General features: G+C 41.2%; 1 protein-coding gene across 11 annotated transcripts in view; it reads left to right on the top strand.

Annotated features, from left to right (window-relative positions):
• Positions 1 to 21,693, top strand: part of CAPS2 (calcyphosine 2) — a 77,171-nt gene that overhangs the window by 24,781 nt on the left and 30,697 nt on the right. For 9 of the 11 annotated variants that reach the window (XM_059726099.1, XM_014595866.3, XM_019493729.2 and 6 more), the window contains 7 exons: positions 2,686 to 2,753; positions 4,930 to 5,049; positions 6,861 to 6,935; positions 7,628 to 7,723; positions 7,837 to 7,930; positions 12,339 to 12,454; positions 21,262 to 21,390. In XM_059726099.1, the coding sequence (XP_059582082.1) occupies positions 2,686 to 2,753; positions 4,930 to 5,049; positions 6,861 to 6,935; positions 7,628 to 7,723; positions 7,837 to 7,930; positions 12,339 to 12,454; positions 21,262 to 21,390 (698 nt within the window). The remainder of the gene's footprint in view (positions 1 to 2,685; positions 2,754 to 4,929; positions 5,050 to 6,860; positions 6,936 to 7,627; positions 7,724 to 7,836; positions 7,931 to 12,338; positions 12,455 to 21,261; positions 21,391 to 21,693) is intronic. The other 2 variants (XM_059726100.1, XM_059726101.1) reach the window with 2 other exon arrangements.

Below are 21,693 nucleotides of genomic sequence, written 5' to 3'. Positions count from 1 at the left end.
GATCATCCCAAGTCCAGTATTTGGTTAAAGCCCTATTGTAGACATCCTTAATAACCGAATGAAGGAAGCACCAAAGGAAAAAGTCATTATCTGACATTGAACTGAAATTCAGGTTTAAAGTTGCACTCTTAAAATTGGATTCTCCATTCTCAACATGTCTGCTGTTTGGTTCTTACAGTGGTGAAATCTGTTGGCCTTTGGGAAATGATGGACCATAAACCATACCTGGTAATATACAGGCTATCAATTTTTCCCCAAATATGTGATAACTTTTTACTTTTCCGTTGGGACAGATAATGGCCAAGGATTTAGCTTTTCAGATGTGCCAATAATTGTGAAGATGGGTATAAAGATTTTAAAAACAAAACTAATAGACTTCAACTATACACAAATCATAAATCTGGAAAGGAAAATAGCTTGCTCAGGTTGAACAATCTGGGTTGGAGGAGAGGTGATTGTTTTAGCTAGTGGGAATTAAAATACAATTCGTTAAGATTTGTATTTTGGTAAATATTAATAATTCTGTTAGTGTAGTGATTACCATTTTTATTCATCTGGTGTTTGGCAACTAGTCTTCATCCTCTGCAAACACTGTGAGGCTTAGTCTATTTAGAATTTGGGTTGCACATATAAATCTGTGTAGTGATTAAGATGGATAACTGATCACATAAATGTCCAAATCCCTCAGTTTCAAAATGTTTTAAAATTCAGTGGAAGGTGTATATAGAGTTAGGAGCTTACATAACTCCTTCAGAATCAATAACTTTTGTCTTCCCATGAGAACAAACTATATAAAAATAACCTGGAAATACGGGCAAACTGAAACACAGTAGAGAAGTTCAGAAATCTGGCTTATAAAATGAAGGGAGGGAGCAGAGGTTGAATATTGGATGGGGTCTCAGGAGACCTGGGTTTTAGTCTTGGCTCTTGGTGATCTTGGACAAGTTCCTCACCTCCTTGAACCTCAGTTTCCAATTCTATTGAAAGGATTTTGTTAAAATCCTCTAAAGTTCATTGAAATCTTCTTATGAAAAGTACTCTACAATATTTGAGCTTGGTGCTTCTGCTACTTTAGGAGAAGGCAGGTGGTGTGAAAGCAGCCTGCAGGTGTGGCAGGGGCCAATTAGAAAGTCACCTGGCCAGAAAGTGACTGGGTTTGAAGCATATAAGCCCCGATCCTGAGCTATTCAGGCAGTCTAGCTCTGAGAGTCATGGAGAGAGGAGTTCCTGTGGGGAGCAGGAGGTAAGCAACTCTAGTGGTTTGAGGAAGGGGCTAAGGAAGGTAAGGAAGTCCCAGCTGGTCCAAAGACAGTAGGGGGCTGGAGGGCCCAGGGAGCAGGTTGGGCCAGGGTGCCCATAAGTCTCACTGGCCTAGGAGCAGAGTCAGGGCCCAGGAAGGGCTGAAGGCCGGGAAAGGGCCATAGATGGAGACTAGTGGGGTAGAAGAGCCCGTGAGTCTCAATTGGCCTAGGAGTGGGCCCAGGGTCTAAGGAGACACACCAAATCCTGGGAGGACCACTGCTGGAGACCAACGGGGTCAGGGACCCACATCCCAGAGAAGCAGGGCTGGGGACCTGCAGCTTGAGAGAGGTGATATAGTAGGCCAGGTGCCTGCAAGAGGTGGAAATAGGGTCAAAGAGCTGCACCTGGGAGTAGCCAGAATGGGCAAAGTGCCTGGGTGTGGGTGGACAGAGATAACGGTTGGAGCCCAGGGGCAGAGAAAGCAGGTCTGAGCTACTGAGTGATTGATAACGTCTGTGAGGCATGGGTATGGTTACTGGGGAGGACAGAGCCCATGTAATTAGCCCTTAAGGCAATGAGTAGGGTCACCTGTACTCGTGAGGAGATTTGACTTGGAAAGCCCTGGGGCAGCATCCCTTTTCTGAAAGTATCATTTCATCAAGGCATGGCAGACAAGAAGAAGGGGAGGGCACCCAAAGAGAACCAGGTTGACAAGAGCTGAGGGGGCTCCTGGGGCATCACGGTCACTATTGGTGTGGGACCCTGTTAGAGTTGGGTATTATTAATTAATGCCAGAGAAAAAAAAATTCTGGTAACCTCTCCAACACCACTACAACCAAAAACCCAGTACCCTCTCGTATCTTGGAAAAACTTGGATGAATCTTGTCATATATCAGAGGAGGAAGACATGATGACATAGAGACTGACTGACTTCCAAATAAATAATTGCAAGTGGACTGGAAATCATAACAGAATCTTTCAAAAGACAAAACAAGATTGCTGGACTTAAATCTTTATTGCCCAAATCAGGATTTATATCTACTGTAAATTCCATGGTACGTTGGATGGAGTGAGAAGTTTTTCATGCGCTGCTCTACTTAAAGAACGCACTTTCTGAAAATAATATGACCATAACGAGCACTATCAGTGTTTATATTAGAGTTTTTATATTTACAGGCATCAAATGTACATAGACATGGTGTGCATGTAAACAATTTAAATAGACCAGAATATATCATTTGGTTCTCATTTATCTGAACATCATCTGCAGTATAAACTTTTCTCTATTAAAAAGATACTCAATAAGAAAATCCAATGACATGCCTTAAAATTCCAAATGAGCAATTGTATTGTTTAACTGCATCTTCTGAAAATAGTCTTAAGGAATAACAGTTTCTTAAGTATGTCATATTTCATTTGCTCATAATAGACTTTGTATTGCAGGATGATACAGCTGCAGAAAAAAGAAAGCAAACTGTAGTAGAGCAAGTAATGGTGGATCAGTTATGTAGGTAAGAGACAAATGCAATAAATTACAAATTCAGATTCTAGAAGAATTTGACAACATGAATGTGTGCCTTTTCCTGAGGTGTTAATTTTTAATTTGTGAAAAATACTCTATTGTTACATAAAATGCATGTAATGAAAATGATCCATCCCCCTTATTTTACTTTCTGTAAGGGTTTAATTATCACTGAGAAAATTTAAAACTTTAATCTCACCTTTGAGAGCTAATCTGTCTGTTTTCTAAAAAAATATTTTGATGCCTTTTCTAATGCATTGCATTTTTTATTGACTTTCTATTTAAAATTTCAACATTTTAAAAATAATGAGCTAAGCTGCATCACTCTGCTTTGAATTACTACAGTATTGTTCCAGCTTTAGAGAGTTAGGAGTATACAGTTTAGATAAGGTTGGTCAGGGTCACACTTCATTTAAATTTTTTAACCACTAGGGGTGTCTGTAGATGTGCTGGGAGGCTGCTCCGATGCACTGTAATTAGTGTGTCAAAGCAGACTTGATTAATTGAGTCCGTTGGAGTGAGCTTATTAGTGCGCTCCATCTAGTCTCCGCATCCTGTGTGTCAGTGTCCCCACACTTCAAAATGGTGGTGGGGGCACTTTAACTGAAGCTCGTTTGATGAATTTTAGATAAAGCTCCCCTGCCGACATTTTGAAGCATGCATGGGGATGCTAATATATGAGACATTGCGGGTACTTGACTTACAGTAGCTGTTGGAGCTGCTCTAATTAAAGATCCCCCCACCTCACCCCATCCCTGGAGCACATAGAAAATATCTCTTCTACTGATTATAGTCCCATGCTATGTTGAGAGAGAACCCATAAAGCAACAGTTAAAATGAGTATAGTAAAGTTATTATTCCATGTTATTTATCATTCTCTTAACCTGTTCTTAATTTTCAAGCATACCTTAACTAGTCTTGGTCTGAATTTTTCTCACATTATACCAGTTTTCTCATTGTTTTGAATTTTTTTTTTCTGTGCTTCAGTGCCAACAGCAGCATAGCTGCCTTTGGACACACACACACACACACACACACACACACACACACACACACACACACACACACACACACACACTTTGAGTATGAAATTCTCTACAGTCCCACGTCATACCTTTCCAATGGTACACAGAACTAATGGTTAAGAGAATTCTCTTAAATTCACTAGTTCTACTAAATTCACTAATTCTTTGTTAGACTGCTTTTATGGCAGCAATCTAGGTCTTAAATATATGTCCAGATAGAGACCTTAGGTTTCTGTGACTTTAATTTGCTGCTTAATTTCCTCTTGTGTCTCTTTTTATGCTTCCTAAATTTCTTCTCCTGCTCTAAAATGTTTTAATGAAAATGGAATACAGTGCTCAGTAGTGCTTTAGCTGCAGCCCTATTACATTTTTATTTACAAATGTAACATCTATAACTCAACCAATACTAACAAAAGAAATCAGAGTAGGATGATAGTCTGGGAAGAAGAGTCCAAAACATTGAAATAAGAAAATTATTGAAAGCAACACAATAAGGTTTGTTCTGTGTATATGTAAATAGCCCAATCCTACTGTCAGATCAGTTTTGGGGATATGTGACTGGGATTCTTTCTACATAGAGATAAAAGCTGCCTCCCTTCCGCTCACCCATGGGTTGATCAAGGTGCACGATTATGGCTTAATGTTTGTTTTTCCTTCAATACTGAACTACTGTTAATAACATGGATGCAAGTAAACTAATGGTGTATTGTAAAGGGCCCCCTGAATTTCCCACGTGTTAATTGGAACAAGGAGCATTAGTGTACAAGTTTTGGAGCACTGTAGACAGGCATTTATTACCTTGTGCTTTTATTTCTTGACGCTCACTAGCCAGTACTGGAAGATTATCCCATTCTAGGACTTTGATTCTGGTGGGAGTCTCAGATTGCTTAGGCAGGGCTGGTTGAACCTTTTCAGGTACATAAGGCCTTAGAAGAGTGTTGGCATTATTTATTTATTTAAAATTACATTATGATAGCATGCAATGAGTACATACTAATGGGTCACTATTGCATTTATGTGTAATTTTTAGTTTCCTTTTCTACATACCCAAGGTGTATAGAATTATTGCCCATTTGTGAAGTAATTTTTGCATTGCTGTAGCAGTTCATAGGTGTATCTGTGCATATGTTTTTCAATCAGGGCAGTAATAAGTGACCCAGAGCAAAACACAAGTAATGATCCTTACCAGAGAGACCTTATGCTTCCAGCACTTGGGACAGCACCATTGCGGTTTAGAAAAAGAACATTACATGAAACAAGGTCAGTTTTCTTAGGCTGTAGTTGTTTCTTATGGATAAACTCATGGTTTCTAATTTCAGCCTTTTGTAACTTTAGCAAAAGTTACTTCTTTTAAGCTAAAACTTGGCATGCTTGATCTAAAGGCTACTTTTATCAAGTAAAGTAAAATCTGATTCCTCTAGTTTTACTGATACAATAATTAGAAAAGTGAGTTGTGCTTTTTAGCCATTATATGGATGCCCTTCATTATAAGTAGTGCAAGTGCCTTGGAAAACCAGCTTGGTGTTTCTAGGAGTAGTGTCTTTGTTTCATTTATGTTACCTGTGTCCATGTACCTACCTCTAGTATCCCTATGCCAGTCCTCTGCCTCCTGATCACTGCAGGAGCTGCAGCAATTAATGCTGCCACTGCTTATTCCATCATCAAATGTCCAAACCTGTAGAGAGCCCCATGGGCCACGTGACATGGCTTTGCTTGCCAGATGAGGCCTGAGGCTGACTCCACATGCTGGATCTGGCCTGCAGACTGACCCTGCACTAGTCATTTGACCTGTGGAGCCAGTGTTGGGTGCCACTGTTCTAGGGCATGTTTATGCAGAGTGATCTAGTTTTACATGCCGGATCTGGCCTGCAGACTGACCCTGCACTAGATCTATGTTAGTCTGAAATCAAGTAAAAGTCTAGATTTACACCCTGTAGACTAGCCAAGGTAGATATACAAGTTTTGTGGGCTCACTTCATCAGATGCTATGAAAGGATGTGCAGCTGTGTTCTGGCACCAGGGAGCTATTTGATCCCAAGTGGTATAGCCACCTTGGTGCAGGCCTGAGGGTAGGTTAAATAGCTCTTCCCAACAAGCTAATTGCAAACAAAGCTAATTAACTGAGGCACAGCATAATGTGAACAGAGCTAAACTATTTCTAGGTTGGGAAGTGCCACCCCAAAGAGACCTAGCTTGAGTATCTGTTTGTCGCTGAATAGAAGGTTAAAGAAACAGTTATGCAGGTAAAAATACTCCTGTCGAGAAGATCTAGGCAGAAGGAAGTGCAGTGCAGGTACTTGAGCTAGTTCTGCACATGCCAGCTTTCATATAAGAAGCAATATAGCTATGTTTGCTCTGCCCTGGCAAATTGGCTCTTCTGAAATGTGGCTACACAGCTCTTAATTTAGCAGGTACCAGGAGTAGAGCAGCACAGTGTGTCACTACCCTGGAGTGGCATAGCCATGAACTTTAGATCTCTCACCTTGGGGATGCCCCCAAATCCCTAGATACATGCTTGCCAGAACCCAGATAATTTCCATGCTGGTAAGCAGCTTGATGAGTAAAAAATCGTCTTGTGTGCTGAGATCTGAGGGTCATGTAAGCTATTCTCCAGGGACTCTTTAGTCTTTCACATTCCTGAAATCCAGCACTATAAATTAGAGGAGTTTGGCTCTTTTATTGAACACGGTTGAGTGTGGAATTAAGTTGTAGGCCTGTTACTACTCAAGGGACTATTTCTCATAGCAGTGTTTATCCTCAAGGGAACCAAGGGAAATGAAGAAGAAAACACTTTGAGTTTCATTACTTTTGTCAGCCATTAAATAAAGTAGACCCTGTTAATACTGACACTTCCTGTGATTGTGCTTTCCTTGTTGTGGTGGATAATCACATGATCTGATTGTTTGTGCAGCCTCTGCATACTAGGTCCTTTTTCTGATCCAGGTAACTTTCACAGTTACCTGGATCAGCTCCTAATCCAATTGCTTTTTCTAGAAATAGTTTCAAATAGTAATGATATTTTGCTTTCTTAGAACAGATCTATTGATTAATATGCAACATTCTTTTGACAGAATAAGGACCAGATCAGCATTAACTGAAAATATGCTTTCTAACAAGTTACGCTTTGATTGTAGAATTCTCTCAAGGTAATGAGAAATTTTGTAAAATCCTGTATTAATTCTTTGAGCTTGTGAATGGTTTTCTTTTGGAATAATTGGAATAATTGCAACCAGTTGGAATAATTACAACTTGCTTTTTCTCAGAACCATCTGTTTAGAAATAAATAAGTGTGATTTGTTCATATGTATTTGAATTAAGTATAATTTTTCTTGGGGCTGTTACATACTGATATAGCTCAGAGCAGCTATGAGGCTGCATGAAACTGGATGGGGATAAACTAAATTGTTCCTTTGACTTTGGAAGGAGAGGTTAAAAACAGTTTCCCTCAGCTGCACTAAGTTCTTACTTGGACATAGCTCATAATTCAGTCCATTAGCTTCTCAGATCATGACCAACATAGTGATCCTTATGTAAGTAATTGGTTTGCTGAGTTGTGAAAGGTCCTTTAATATACTGCGTATGAGAGTTTGAAAGGCATTTTTGACGAAGAACAGAATACATAACCAAATCCACAAGTTAGTATACAGTAGTTCAGTATTTAACTAAGCTAATCAAAACCAGCAATGTATTGATAAAAGATAATGCAATATAGAGTCTCTGTCACTGAACTGTTACTGAAGATACATTTTTTAAAAAAGTGGTGTAATCATCTGTATGAATTTAAATTAGGTTCAGTTAAACACAAAGCTATAATGGTACTCTTCCATGATAATTTTAGGAATGGGCGTGATGCCTGTAGAGAGCTGATTGGATTCTTTTTTACATGTGATGGATCTCTTACTGTTTATGAATATCGACAGTTTGGCAAAAACAGGTATGATGAATACATTTATAAAAAGTTGTAAATCTCAGATACTCTCCACAATATCTAGGAGCTTTTTCTCTTTATGTTCAGTTTTTTAAAACTTGTTTTGAATTGCATTACAGAGTAAATGCCTTACCTTTCATTCAGAAGGGAGTTTATAGTCATCAGCGCAGTCAAAGAAAAGGAAAGCTCTATGATCTTAGCGATTTTTATATTGTAAGTATTCTTTCAGTGTAAAGGTATCAGATCTGCTAATTTGGAAATGCTGTTTACCTAAGATCTGCACTCAGATATCGCAAAGATTCTAATCTGGCTTTAAGGGGACAGAGCCAAAATCCACTTCTGTTAAGTTTCAAGAGCTTTGCTTCAGAACTTTAGGCATCTGGATCATTTTCTGTATACACCCACCGTCAGCCAAATATTAGAGATTTCATAGGTAGCTTTAAAACTGACTGCACTTTTGCAGAGTGCATGAGGCTGCAGCTGGGAGGGGACTTGAAGGCATAAACAAATTATGCAGAAGGCATAATGCAGAAGGCAGGGTGGCACCTTATAGACTAACTTGTTCAGAAATGCATAAGCTTTCATGGGCAACAGCTTGTTTCATCAGATGCTATGAACGGACTTGCAGACAGCAGGGATACTAAATAGAAACAAACAAAGTAATTTCATTACGAAGAATAGGCAAAGGGAGAGGAAGGGAAATGGGAAGGGGGCAATGTTGAGAGAGGCAAAGGTGAGTTGAAGAGATCAAAGATAAGCAAAATAGTTAAGGATATAAGGGTTACAATGAATAAAGTAATTTATTCCAGGCTAGTCCAGGCAATGTGATAAGAATCTGTAATCTCTGTTGAGCTCATCCTGAACACAATCTGGTCTGTTGAAAATTTCTTGTGCTACAGTTTTCACATAGGGATTTCCTGTCTGGCCAGTTTAGATAGCAGAGAGGCAGTGTAGGCAGATGCAGTATTCGTAGAGGAATGGGTTAATGAATTCTGGATGTTATAATCCTGTTTGGTGCAGTGATGATCTGCGTATGGAACGAGCCTTGGTGCCTTTTTGAGAATAGGAGTTAGATAGTGTTAGTGAGCTGCCTCTAACCCAAGATAGGCTTGTCCTCCAAAGGTATCTTGAGCTGGTAGTCACTTTCTAGGAGGGATTGGAGGTCATTAATGATGTGTGAAGAAGGTTTTCTAGAGGGGGCTATAGGTGAAAACAGGAGGGATTCTGTTGTCTTTGTCATAGGGTTGGTATTGTAGCAGATTGAAGTGGGGTCTGAGTGTGCTCTGTTGATTTGGGTGGCTACCATTTGGGGACTGTATTGCAAGTGTTCCCTCATCCCTTCCTCTCCCTATCCCTATTTTTGTATATAGATTATTTGATTCATTTCTATTTAGTACCTCTGTAAATCCAGTCATAGCATTTCTGAATGGGTTAGTCTATAAGGTGCCACCCTGCCTTGCCTTCTGCCTGACTTCAGATTAACACAGCTAATTATTGCTCTGTAAATTAGTTGAAAAAGTGAGTAGCTTTGAAAAGTCCCTAACGATAAAGTAGCACACATTAGTTGTAAAAAATTAATGACTGTTGAAAGGTCTGCTGGTACTTATAACATTGAAAAATTATTAAGTATTTTAAGAGTAAAGTAATATGCTTGATAAATGCATGCTTGAACAGATTTATCACCAACTTTTTTTTCTTTTGGAAGAGATCTTTAAAAGAGATTATGGAATAAAGTGGTGCTTTTTTTGAGAATTTTGAAGACACGTCATTTATAGTTAAAATTCTACTTATTCAATCAGTCATTTGAAGCTAAGGGCAAAGCACAGTTAAGGATATACAAACAGCTACACAGAACAGTGACAAAAATGGTATTAGCTGGTTCCATGTCTTTCTTAGTAGCCACTTATCTCTAGTTGTATAATTGTCACCGCAGAATACTCAGTGTAGGATCTGACATCCTAGTTCTTTGTTTTCCCTTCTTATGCATGATTACTACTGTAAATGTTCTGCAGGCCAAACTGTGCTGTAAACTGTATCTGTTTAGTCTTCTTGTTTTAGAATTATACCATCAGGACACCTGTGTAGTCCCACAATCCGTGCTTTGCCAGTGTATTTACTTGTAGGTCAAAAACAGTTATAATGATACATGAAAAGGAATTGAATCTAGTTCGCTCTCTAAACAGTATTGTGTTCTGTTAGCACTGAAGCAAAGGTGTGATATGATTCTGAGGTGCACACAAGGAACAGATGGGCTGAGCAGTAAATTTTCCAATATTAAATACTATAGTAATTTTCCTAAGAAGACTCCCATTTTAAGTCTGTTCCATTGTGCCATTCATTTTCCTTCAAATCTTACATTTGGGTGAATGTTGTCCTTGCACAGTTGGAGAGCAGCATCCGACTGGTAAGTCTGTGGAGGAAAAGGGGGGGGGAAAGGGGTGTAGGGGGGTGCACATTAAGACCCCCATGGTGAGGGAGGGAGTGGGGTTTGGGCTGGAGCAGGCTCTGCCCAGCCGGGGAGGGGTGGATCATGGGGTGAAACCACAGGCAGCTAATCTGGAGGGCACAGGGATGGGGAGGCAGCTCCTCGCTGTTGTACGTACCCCCGGGGGAGGCACGGGGGGCATGTAGCCCCCAGATTTGTGCACGGCACAAGGGCAGGCTTCAGGCTCAGGGCCAGTAGCTGCACCAGCCTCTTTCCAGTGTGTGTGTGTGGGGGGGGGGGGAGTACTGCGCTTGGAGTTGGTGGTGGTGGTGGTGCTGGGGGGGGGCTATAGGGAATTTTGGGGTGGCTGTAACCCATCCTGTAGTCCCCCCTCCCAGTGCTGCTGCTGCTGCCTACCCCACCCCTGTCCACACCAAGTGCAGCCCTGGCCCAGCCCCCTTGCAGTCTACCTTTGCACAAATCTGGGGGGGACACATGCCACCCATGCCTCCCCCGGGGGTGTGTGCACAGCAGGGAGGTGCCCCCCACCCCCTCTCCACATCCCTGCACCCTTCATATGAGCCACCCACAGCTGTGCCCCATGACCTGGCCCACCCTGGCTGGGCAGCGCCTGCCCCCAGTCTCACCCCCACTCCCTCCCTCACCATAGGGGCCTCTGTGTGCCCCCTTCCTTCCCCCCCACAGACTTATGGCTGGCTCTGCTCTCCATGCTGCCACACTGCATTCCTGGCCACATGTATGCTGAGGCTGAACACATGCACATGGAATTTATCGGTGTTATTGATTACACTGGTGAAAAAAGCCAATTGCCGATAATGTCAATTTTCCTTTTATTGGTGCCAGTATGATATGGACCAATTATATTGGTGCATCTCTTCTTTAGGTACCTTTTTCCAAAGTGTACATTTTCCTCAATTTTGCTTTACTTCTAAAATGGCACCCTAATTGGGAAATCCAGACTTTCGAAAAAGTGGGATTAAAAAAGAAAAGTTTGCCTCCCAATACCGCACCCCCCCCCAAAAAAAAACAAACCCCAACAAAAAACCAAAACATTTTCAAAACAGATGTGTGGTCCATTTGACCAACTTCAGTTTAAATTTTTGTTCTTGCATAAGCATAGGAATCCTGGGTTTGTCAGTATCTGTGTTACATCACAGTGTCCTAAAAGAAACTGAATTAACCAGTTCAACATTGTACTGATTATTTTTTGCTAACAGTGATAAGGATTTCAGATAATTGTTATGAGACTTTTCCATTCACTTATCTTAATGTTTGTAGGACAGGTGACCATGGGTATTGGTATGGGCAGCCTGTGTGTGATGCATATGGCAGATTGGGGAGAGGACAAGCAGTGCAGTAGAAGATAGGCTGGGAAGCATAAAGCAGAGCAGAAGATCAGGCAGAAGAGCACAGGACAGGAAGCATGAAGCAGAGCAGCAGATTGGGTAGTGGAAAAGGATTGGAGTGGCTCCCAGGGAGGGGCTAATTTGTGTCATGCCTGCCAGAAAGGATGGCCACCACAGTTAGAAGATATTATTGTGTGTCCCTAGAGATCCCAGTCAAGATTGTGCTTCCATTGCTATAATTGCTATAAATTCAATAAGAGATACCTGTCTGCTAATAGGGTTATAGCTGTTGTGGGCTGCAGGATAGCTGATGGGCAGTTCTGTCAAGGCCTTTCTTAAAGTATACCCAGTTCTAAAACTGCTCTCAGTTGCCCTGAAAAAAATGTCAAATTCATAGCTGAAATCCACTTCTGTCTCTCTATGCCATGCTATCTTTTCAGAACTACACTTCCTGAGAGGTGTAGAATCTGGCCCCGAGGATGTCCAAATGATTTGTGAGTTGCATCTCATTAAGTGTATAGCAGACATGCAAGTCACGATAAGAATTCATTTGTTTTTAGATGTGCAGCTGCCAATGTAGAATTTGACATGCTAATCCTTTAATTTTTAGATTAACTAAAACTTTTTATCTTGGTCTTGCATTACAATAGTGAACTACAAAACATGTGCCATGTTGTAACTGTACTCTAAAATAATGTATAATTTTTCCCATTAAAATTTTGAATAATTCTAGTTTTTGATGAAGAACTTTTCACTTCCTGAAGGTGAAGAGTTCACTTTAGAGAATAAATGACCTACTTTTAAATCATTTGTGTGCTATTATCTACAGGGTGCTAACCTGACTTTTTGGAGCCTTGATCACAGCCTTCCGGAAAGTATGAAACAAAACCCAGTGCTTACCCTTCGTGTCACTAATATTGATGAAACATCTGTGAATTTTTTGAAGTAAGCACAGCTTTCCACATTACTTTTCCTTCCTTGAAATTATGATCCTAAATTAAGAATTTGTATACAAGTTTTACATAATGCATACTGCTTACATTGCTAAAAGTGTATGTTTAGGCTGTTGTTAGGAAAAACAAATACAGTGAATAGTGCTGAAGTGCTGTCGTATGGAACTATCAAAATAAATGTTTTGACAGTTTATTGGGATACAAAGGATCATTGTTAAAATAAAAGAATTAATTATGTTCCTGAACACTTTCTTCAGTTCATTTTGTTCCTAACAAAACATGAATTTATAGAGATTGTGCCTGAGTATAAATCTTAACCACCTTTCTGACGTGAGCAGATTTTAGTTAGTTCATTTGAAAGAATAGTCATCCTGTTTTCTATCTAGAAGAAAAGATACCCCAGAATTGGAAGCAGAAGAGAAGGAAAAAGATATAATAGATGCAATTCCCAGAGGTGGAATTTGAGGTGGGGTGGAGGGGTGCAGTGATGCAGTTTTACCTCCCACTTTGATTCATGCCCCACCCAAACTTTAAAACCAACTGCCTGGAAGGGTCAGTGGCATTTCTATTCAGGCAGTGCTCCAATGGTCAATTCATTTATGGCTTATTATCTTCTCCCTGAATCCTACTGATCTCTCAGCAGGTGTTAATGACTGCCTCTCCTTTCTAATGGTCTCAAACTATCCTTTTTTCTGTAATTTTGCTGTCTGTTAGCCATTTCCATCAATGTCTCCTCTATTTTACAGCCTTGTTTTTAGTTTGAGTTAGTAACTTTAACTCAGGTGTAGAAATGACTGACAGTGTAGTGGAGGTGCTTTCAGGAAGAGTAGATTTTGTTTTATAAATAAGAGATATACATTTAACTATAATGGCTATAAGACTAATGCGACGATTTTTTTTTACTGTTTTGACTTTTTTTGCCTAATTTGTTTTAGTTTTTTTAACTTTATATATAGTCTAGGAAATTGGAACTCATTCCAATAGTTATATTTTTCTCCTTTGATCTTAAACTGAATAATATAATTCAAGTCCTCCTAGCATATTGGTAAAAGCCACTAGTTTCTCTTTAACTGGAGAAAAATGTGTGTTGTAGTATATGTGATGTTCCACACAATCTGTGCTCCCTCTTTTCAAAGTCCTAGGTATACTCATGGTATTTCCTTTAGATGAATTACTATTTCCACCTCTGTTAGAATACTTGAGAATATAATCATGTAATCCCTTGCTAAACCTTGTTATCCTTAGTCCTTTTCTCACTGGTAAAGATGAATAAAGGTTTTGACTATTGTGGCTGAATTTTCCTCTTCAGTAACCTTACCAGCACAGTTGAATGTAGGGAAGGACTGCTAAGGATATCGTGTCTTTTACCACTAAATCACTGATTTAGCAGTGAGTCCAATGAGCAGCAAGTGACATTTCTGACTAGGAGGGTAATTTAAATCAACTCGTAACTTTTTAATAATGAGATATATAGGCAGACAAAATATATTTCACTAGGAATATAAGACCTGGTTGCATCACTGAGGCTAAAAACATCAATCAGTTCTGATTGATCCAAAATCTCAGACAGTAGAGTGGCACAGCCCCTTTACACACCGAGGGTAAAAACAGATGATGTCCCAGGCTTTGACTCGCATCAAAAAAGGTGCAGCGCAGTCATCTACCCCTGCAGCTTGAATGGTAATTAGCTCAAATTAGCTGCAGTTGTCTCCAGACAGTTGGGTACTTCTGAGGTACTTCAAGTGGCACACTGGGCTTGTATGTCTGTAGGATTCCAGGATTAAAAGGTTTTGTCTCGGGGAAACTCAAATGATTCCTGGTTGTCTAGGAAGGAGGGAGGCAGGGAGGGAAGGTATTAGCCGGCATTTATCTTGCATGTTTCATAAGTACTTCATAAGCAGTTTTGCATCAAGAGGATCCCAGGGCAAAAGGCTTTCTCCCAGGAGAAATATGACATCTAGTTTTAGTCTGGGAGGGACTGTATGTACAGATCTTCTTCCTCTCCTACAACTTGGGTTTCTTTGAAGCAGCACTCCTGTTCCCAGGATAAGGGCCTAGGGATGTGAGGCCCTTCTCTTTTATAAATATTTCTGCTCTCCCTTGTGCCCTGTGTAGATAACCTTTGAAATATATTGCAGCTTGGAGGGAGATCACTTTTCTGCAGCAGAGAATCCCTCTGGAAGGGGAATTCCTACAGTTACTTTTTGAAACAGACCTTGATAAATGAGCTTGTTCTATACACCATAAGAACAGAACTTTTAAAAACTCACTATTTTGTCATGGTTCAGTGAACCATAGAAGCAACTTTATTTTATAAATTAGACTCTCAGCTAACTGTCTGCACTAGTAAACTTAATGCTGTCTTTTGGGGTTCTGTATTTCACTGGCAGTGCAGTTCTGCCACAAATAATATTTCAATTGCAAGATCATAATTCTATGAGTGTGTTGCCTGAAAGTACACCCTAAATTCACTTAATAAAATTGGAATTGTAGTTTGCTGAGTCAAATGATGGTGTAAAGTCCACATTAACCTGTGGAAAGTGTTCCAAGCTTTGAATTTTTTTTTGTCCTAGAGCAGCAATAAGATGCTGCAATTAAAACCATTCCTTCACTATTTAAAGACTACTTTTATTAAAATAGCTATTGATTGTTGTTACAAATTTTGCCTGTGGAAGTGCATGCATATAGAAGGCCCTTTTTAAATTTACATTGCCCCGTAGTGTAAGGCCCCTTTACACTATAAAGGTGCCATAGTGAAATTTGGGTCTATAGAACTGTAAATTCCGGATGTATATTGCAATGTACTGAAGTATATATTGGTACGGTATTTAGAGCGACATTTCCCTCTGTGCCAAAGTTTTCACAAGGTGGAAGACAAAAGAGCTTAATTTTTGCTAATTCATGTAATTCATTGCATTTGAGGAATATGTTTGTTCTGCTGTACAGCTTCTCTCCTTATTCGTCACTAATTGGTATTGCCTTCTATTTGGAATTTGGAGTGGCTCCAGTGTCACTACTGGATCCTTCAGCAGCAAGCCCTCCCTTCAGCTCAGGATGCTAGATTTTGTGTTTCTCACAGCAGAAGATTGGTGGTTCAGATTCTCTCAACCATTTTGTCATATAACTTTTTCCCCCCATTTTAGTGAAGACTTCATTTCCAATTGTAGCTCCTGTCCATCTCCTGAGATGAGAAATTACCTTCCTCTAACGTGCTGGTTTCTGTGGCATAGTACCTCAGCAAGCGTTGAGCTGAATCCAAGAGTGGTGTAGGCAGCTTTTCAGGAACCTCAGAGCAAGCTGTGATCTCTTGCCACCAACTGAGCTGGGGTATGGGCTGGAGAGGACAGTCTTCTCCCACAGATCAGTAACCATGGGCATCCAACAGTACATGCTTGAGAGGATGGCTCTGCTCTGTAGCTATAAGCTGCTGACCATGTTCTTCTAGACCATGGACTTTGAGAGACAAGCATGCTAGGCCCCTGACACTTGCCTTATATCAAGACTCTAGTAGGACAGGCTAAAACAGGAACTCTATGGAGAGGATTTCCATGGAGAGGAGACTCTTTCACAGCCTGTACAGTGGCAAATCTTAAATTCTTAACACTCCAGGTTGCCAGGAGGAAAAAGTAAGTGTTCCTATTATAAGGCAAAAATAAGCAAGCAATATAAAAAAACCCTTGTGTTTAAATCCTTTCGCCTCTGCTAATAGATAATTCAAGTTAATGGCCATTCATTCCAGGGACAAGCTGCACATGTAATGGCTATGTTGTTGTTGAGTTTTGACTCTGAATAATCTGGACGGACTTGAATATGGTATCTGTTTTTATACACAAATTTACAAGTAATTTTCTATTTGGGGGAGCACCTGAGAAGTTAGTAGCTGAAGTAGCAGAGAAACCCCAACCCTCACTGTCAAAAACAGTATAGCGATACATCAGTGTCTAGCAAAACATGGGTTGGACTTCATAGATTTCATAGACATTAGGGCCCTCGGACCTCAGAAGATCATAGAGTCCAGCCCCCTGCCCCAGGGGCAGAAAGTCAGCTAGGTTCAAAGGATCCCAGCAAGATAAGCGTCCAAACTTTTCTTAAAAGAGTCCAGAGTAGGTGCTTGCAGCACCTCTGGAGGGGAGGGAGTCTATGCCAGGCCTTGAAGGCTTGGACAGTAAAGAAGTTTTTCCTTATGTCCAGCCTAAAATGGTCTTGGAGGAGTTTGTGACCGTTGGTCCTTGTCATCCCTTGGGGAGCCCTGGTGAACAGGCATTCCCCCAGATCCTGATGCACACCCCTTATGTCCTTATAGGCTGCTACCAGGTCTGAGCTCTTCTAGGCTGAAGAGTCCCATGGCTCTCAGCTTCTCTTCATAAGGCCTGTTCTCCTGCCCTCTGATCATGCCACGGCTCCTCTCTGGACTCTCTCAAGCTTCTCTGCATCCATCTTGAATTGTGGAGCCCAGAATTGGATGCAGTACTCCAGCTGCGGCCTCACCAAGGCCGAGTACAGCAGGAGACTTTCTTAAACAGGATGAAAAAATCTGAGGCTAGAGCTCTCAGTGAAACCCAGATTAATTTTCTTTCCAAACCAACAAGATCCTCGTCATGACAAAGCCAAAATGAGTATTTGTATCCTTTTCACTAAGCCTCTGAACCCATAGTTCTGGGAGGTGACTGATAATGGTCAAAGTAAGGTTCAGGATGTATTTATTCCCATTTTTGAACAACATATCAGTCAAACAACAGATTCTAGGAAAAAGAGTTTCTTTCATACTGACTAGTTGCTAAAAAAGTCATATTTACCTGCTTTTCAGAATATACAGACTTAACATAATTACCCAGGGGCTAAAGCAAGCTTGGCATTGACCATAATAAGACTACTGCTGTAAAGATTCTGAAAGATCCAAAGCTTCATTTCAGCAGTTATTTGCAGGCAGGCAGTAGTCATCAGTAGCTAGTTATCTCCACTTGGCAGGTTTGTTGGTATCTTGCATCAGGCTCATCCTTTAGTGGTATTGCTAACTTCTGACTCGATTTTTGTTCTAGATGCTTGCTGCTCACCATAGAAGGAAGCTTCATAGGTTAGGAAGATACTAGAAGACAAACTTATTTAAAAGCTCAGAGTAAATAGATTTTTTACTCTCTTTGGCAATCCTGCTGGTAACGTTTCTGAACAAAAACTTACAGATACCATTTCACAGGTTCAAAGCAGTGGTCCATCAAAACCCGTGTCATGGCTAAGACAGTAACCAATAGCAGTTATTTCAGAAGAAAATGCAGAAAGCCATGTAGTGGTCAGTTTTAGTGCTTACTGTAGAAATTCCTTCCATTCAGGGTTGGCTTATGGTTGAAAGGTAAGGGCTTATATCCCTTTCAAACAGACTGTAACCAGAGGTCAGGACTGCTCTGTGGCAGTTGAAATTTCATCCTGTACAAAGAAGAATCTGCTGCTTTGAAGCAAGGGGAGGCCTAAAGTCCTCTGCTGGTCTAGAAAGTGCATAGATTAGTGGTAGTCCAAAAGACCTTTGTTGCAACTGGAAAAAATACTAGAACTCATGAAATAGGGATGGCTCCTTCATCTGGACCTAGAGGACCTACAGTTAACAGCCTAAGCATTGGAAGAGAAATATGGTTTAGCAGGTTTTTTCTATGCACCATCACTGCTCTTTTTTTTGGACAGAACTCAGGAAGAAAGTGTTATTTTATCTGGGACCCAAAAAACTCCTATGTTTTTATAAAGACAGTGCCTGGTGCAGTGGAGGCCAAGCTCTGTGTGCTACTGCGATAAAAGCAATAACCAGCAAATTTTCATGAGCTCAACTATGTTAGAGTTTCTCCAGGTTGGCTGATTAGAGTCTTGAACCAAACACCAGAGAAAATTGTGTTCTTTAGGCAGGCACATTAGATAAGTATTGTCAAGTGTCAAATTTAATCAGAATGACAGATTAGGCAAGCCTGTGGGTGGCCTTTTAGTTGTCATTACCTCCCGAAGACAGGGTTTGGAATTATTTCCTTTGTATGCATAAGAACTACACTGGTGCTGTCATGAGAAAAATGTTATAGCTCCAGAAACCTTTCTTTTCAAAGTAAGTTCTTGCCACAATTACTGGAAAATAGTTATCCCATCATTTTGTTACAGTTCTTAACATCCCTTTAGAAGGTTGTGACATCCATTGCCATTCCTAAAACCATAAGGTGATCTTAAATATATGACAGATATCATGCACTTCTGTCCCCTCTTGTGGTCTCTCCAACCTCACCCTCTCAGTAAGTCAAGACAGAGGAGGACATTTTGTAATTCTTGCACTCTTAGATTTGTGCTTGGGCTACTGTATCCTTTAATACTCTGCAGGTCTGGTTTAGTTCATGCTTCTGCAGTTTTTCTCTTCAGAAGTATGTGACCTATTTCCCACTAGAGACTTTTATAAAGTTTGTTTACTTTGCAGAAAGAACAAAATATTGAAAAAAGCAACTATGCTTAACTTGCCTGATGTCTGACCATTCACTGCTGAAAAACTGTTCAGCTCCCCTTGGTTCCTTTGTATCATTTTGATTCCTCTGAACAACCAATCTCCCTTTCTTGGGAGCGCATGCTTTTAAACCCTGCCAGAGTTTTTATACTTCTGAGTTTGGCAGGTCTTGCTTGGAACCATTATTGGATTGTCTGGAAACAGAGGTAGACCCACCAGAACTAGCAGTTCTGGGATTGTCCCTTAAGATCTCCTGAATACCAGCTGATGAATTGCTTTTTTGAGCAGTCTCCTACTCCCAGACCAACTCCCAGTAACATAAACCAGTATGTCCCAGGGAGATGGCCACTGGGGGATGGGGAACTTCCCCCCTCCTCCCCCCTCCCCCCCCATAGTAGGACAAGGGATGAGGGTGAGCCACCCTCACAGAGAAAGCTCTGGAACCAGGGCAAACTTACCAATTTCAGGCCGGGAGGTGCGGGATGAGCTGTGCCAGGAAGAGCCACCTGCGCAGTTTATAAGCTGCGCTTACTTCTGGGTGGGGCTGGCTTGGGTGACTGATGTCACCGGGGAACACTGCCCAGCCAGAATAAAAGCCGACACCAGCAGAGGTGAGGCAGGAACGGGGGAAATGGCCTGCAAGGGAGGCGCTCTCTACGCTGAGCACAGGCAACACCGGCATACAGCTGAAGAGCCAGCAGAAAGAGAAGAAAGGAGGTCCTCGGCAGGAGGGAGGACCCAGAGCGATGTTGAGGGATGGCTCAAGCACAAGGCATGAGGGCTGAGGGAAGAGAGGAGGCTAGCTTATTCCCTCAGGTTCTTTTTTTTTTGGTGTTCCTTTTTTTTTGGCATTCCCTTTGGATTTCCCTTTCTTTTTTTTTTTTCTCCTGCTGTGGCCAGGGTACAGGCATTGCTCTGAGAGGCAAGAGCCGCTTTAGACTCATGGCAGGTGACCAGCTGGCCACAGGAAAACACCAAGACGCCAGAGGGAATCACCTGTTCTGGGAGCACAGGGAACATGCAGAGCTAGGACTGGCACAACCAGAGCGTATACCACATGGAAACTATTTACCTCGTCCTGGAGGCTGGCGTATGGAAGGGGTGTATGGGAGGCGTAGCCCCATGGATACCTGCCAGGAGGCGTGACCCTCTTGGGAGAGTCCTCAGAAGGGGAACCCACCACTGAAGATTCGATCAAAGTCGTGGCAGGAGAGTTTCTAGGGCTTCCCTGGGGTGATCGAGGCCCCCTCCAGAGGTCGTATGTCCCCACACAATGCCCAACACCGGGCGCATGTGCTAAGGTGGCTCACAGACGCATCCTTGAATCCAGGCAGGCACACAGTACATTATTAAAACCCCCCACCTCTCAGTAACCAGGCCAGTGTACATAAATGTATACAAAGCAGCTCCAAATCAGTCACAAAATATATACATCATTTGTATACTCTTTTCCCCCCATCTCATTCAGTACAAAATGCTCGGGGTTTAGTGCTTTTTAACCCTTCAGGCAAGATAGTTTGGTGTCAGTCAGTGTGGTAGGCATCTGGAAAACCAGAGAAGTATAAAGGCTCCATGTGCAAGGTATGAGTGGCCCTGTGAAGAGTTTTGTATGAGGAATGTTTGTAAGATACATTTGTATTCCTCTACTGTCTGCAGAGTAGGAAAGTATTGCTGGTTTGTTACCAAGTAATTTCTTTACATGACAAAGTTCTTGCTTTAATGATTGAGTAGTTTTACTTCTGTCCACTGTTCTGCTTTGATAATACAACTACTTTATTTCTACATCCCTATTTCAGGTTTGTTACATTGGCAGGGCATTGGCATTGCCTTCCTTCTTTGTTTTTGACTTATGTATTTTGGGGTATAATTGGTGTTTTAAGTATTGTTGGGTGTAGTTATACATGAGGATTTCAAGGGGTGATTTTGGGTGTTCTCTGAGTTAATGATTGTTGGCTCAGGAGGCTGTTTCCAGGCCTACTTTAGTAATGGACATGAGGAAAGAAATTGTGTGGTAGAACTAGAAAGGTTTTACCTGATAATTTTCTTCCTGTCGTTGGTTTGTGTCCTTATTTAGCACGTGCTAGTGGTCTGGTAAGTTTAATAACAAATTGAATCCTTTCTGAAAAGATGTGTTAACCTGAAGACTACTTATAGAATATCAAGTTATTTTCCTAATAACCTAATGACCTGAAGAAAAATGCATTGATTTAAAAGCTAAAGTCTATCTCAGCCATACACTTTGTCCAATAAAATATATCATCCACAAACATCCTTGCTTCTCACATATTTCTCTAACCCTAATATGTGGTTCTGGAGTATTTCTGTTGCTTTGGAAGTACTACACTGGTGGCCAGAGTTGAAGTACGGGGCTTTGTCCTGGGGCCTCCAACAACAGAACTGGGATGTCTTCAAATTCCTCAGACAGAAAAGATTGAGGGGAGAAGCTGTCAACAGAAAATTGACAGGCAAGAGATTCCTTATTTCTTCTGCTATTATTCAAGTACATTTTGTATGCCAATATCTAGTAAAGTTAGCAAGCAAAGTTTTGGGGGCTAATATATTTATTGGACCAGTGATGAATGGGCAAGTAAGGCAACAAGACTTGAGCACTGCCTAGGGTGAGTGGGGTTGGTGGGGAAGGGTGCTGGAATGAAACAGGGGGATACCTCCTCCCATTCCACCCCATCCAACCCATGCCTCATACCCTGCACCTTCCTTACGGTGGCTCCAGCCTCTGGCTCCAGCAGGAGGGAGAGCAGAGAAGTGGT

Source organism: Alligator mississippiensis, chromosome 4 (assembly GCF_030867095.1).
Source record: "Alligator mississippiensis isolate rAllMis1 chromosome 4, rAllMis1, whole genome shotgun sequence".
Lineage (NCBI taxonomy): Eukaryota > Metazoa > Chordata > Crocodylia > Alligatoridae > Alligator > Alligator mississippiensis.
Note: the sequence above shows the minus strand (reverse complement) of the source record. Positions and strands in the feature narration are given on the sequence as shown.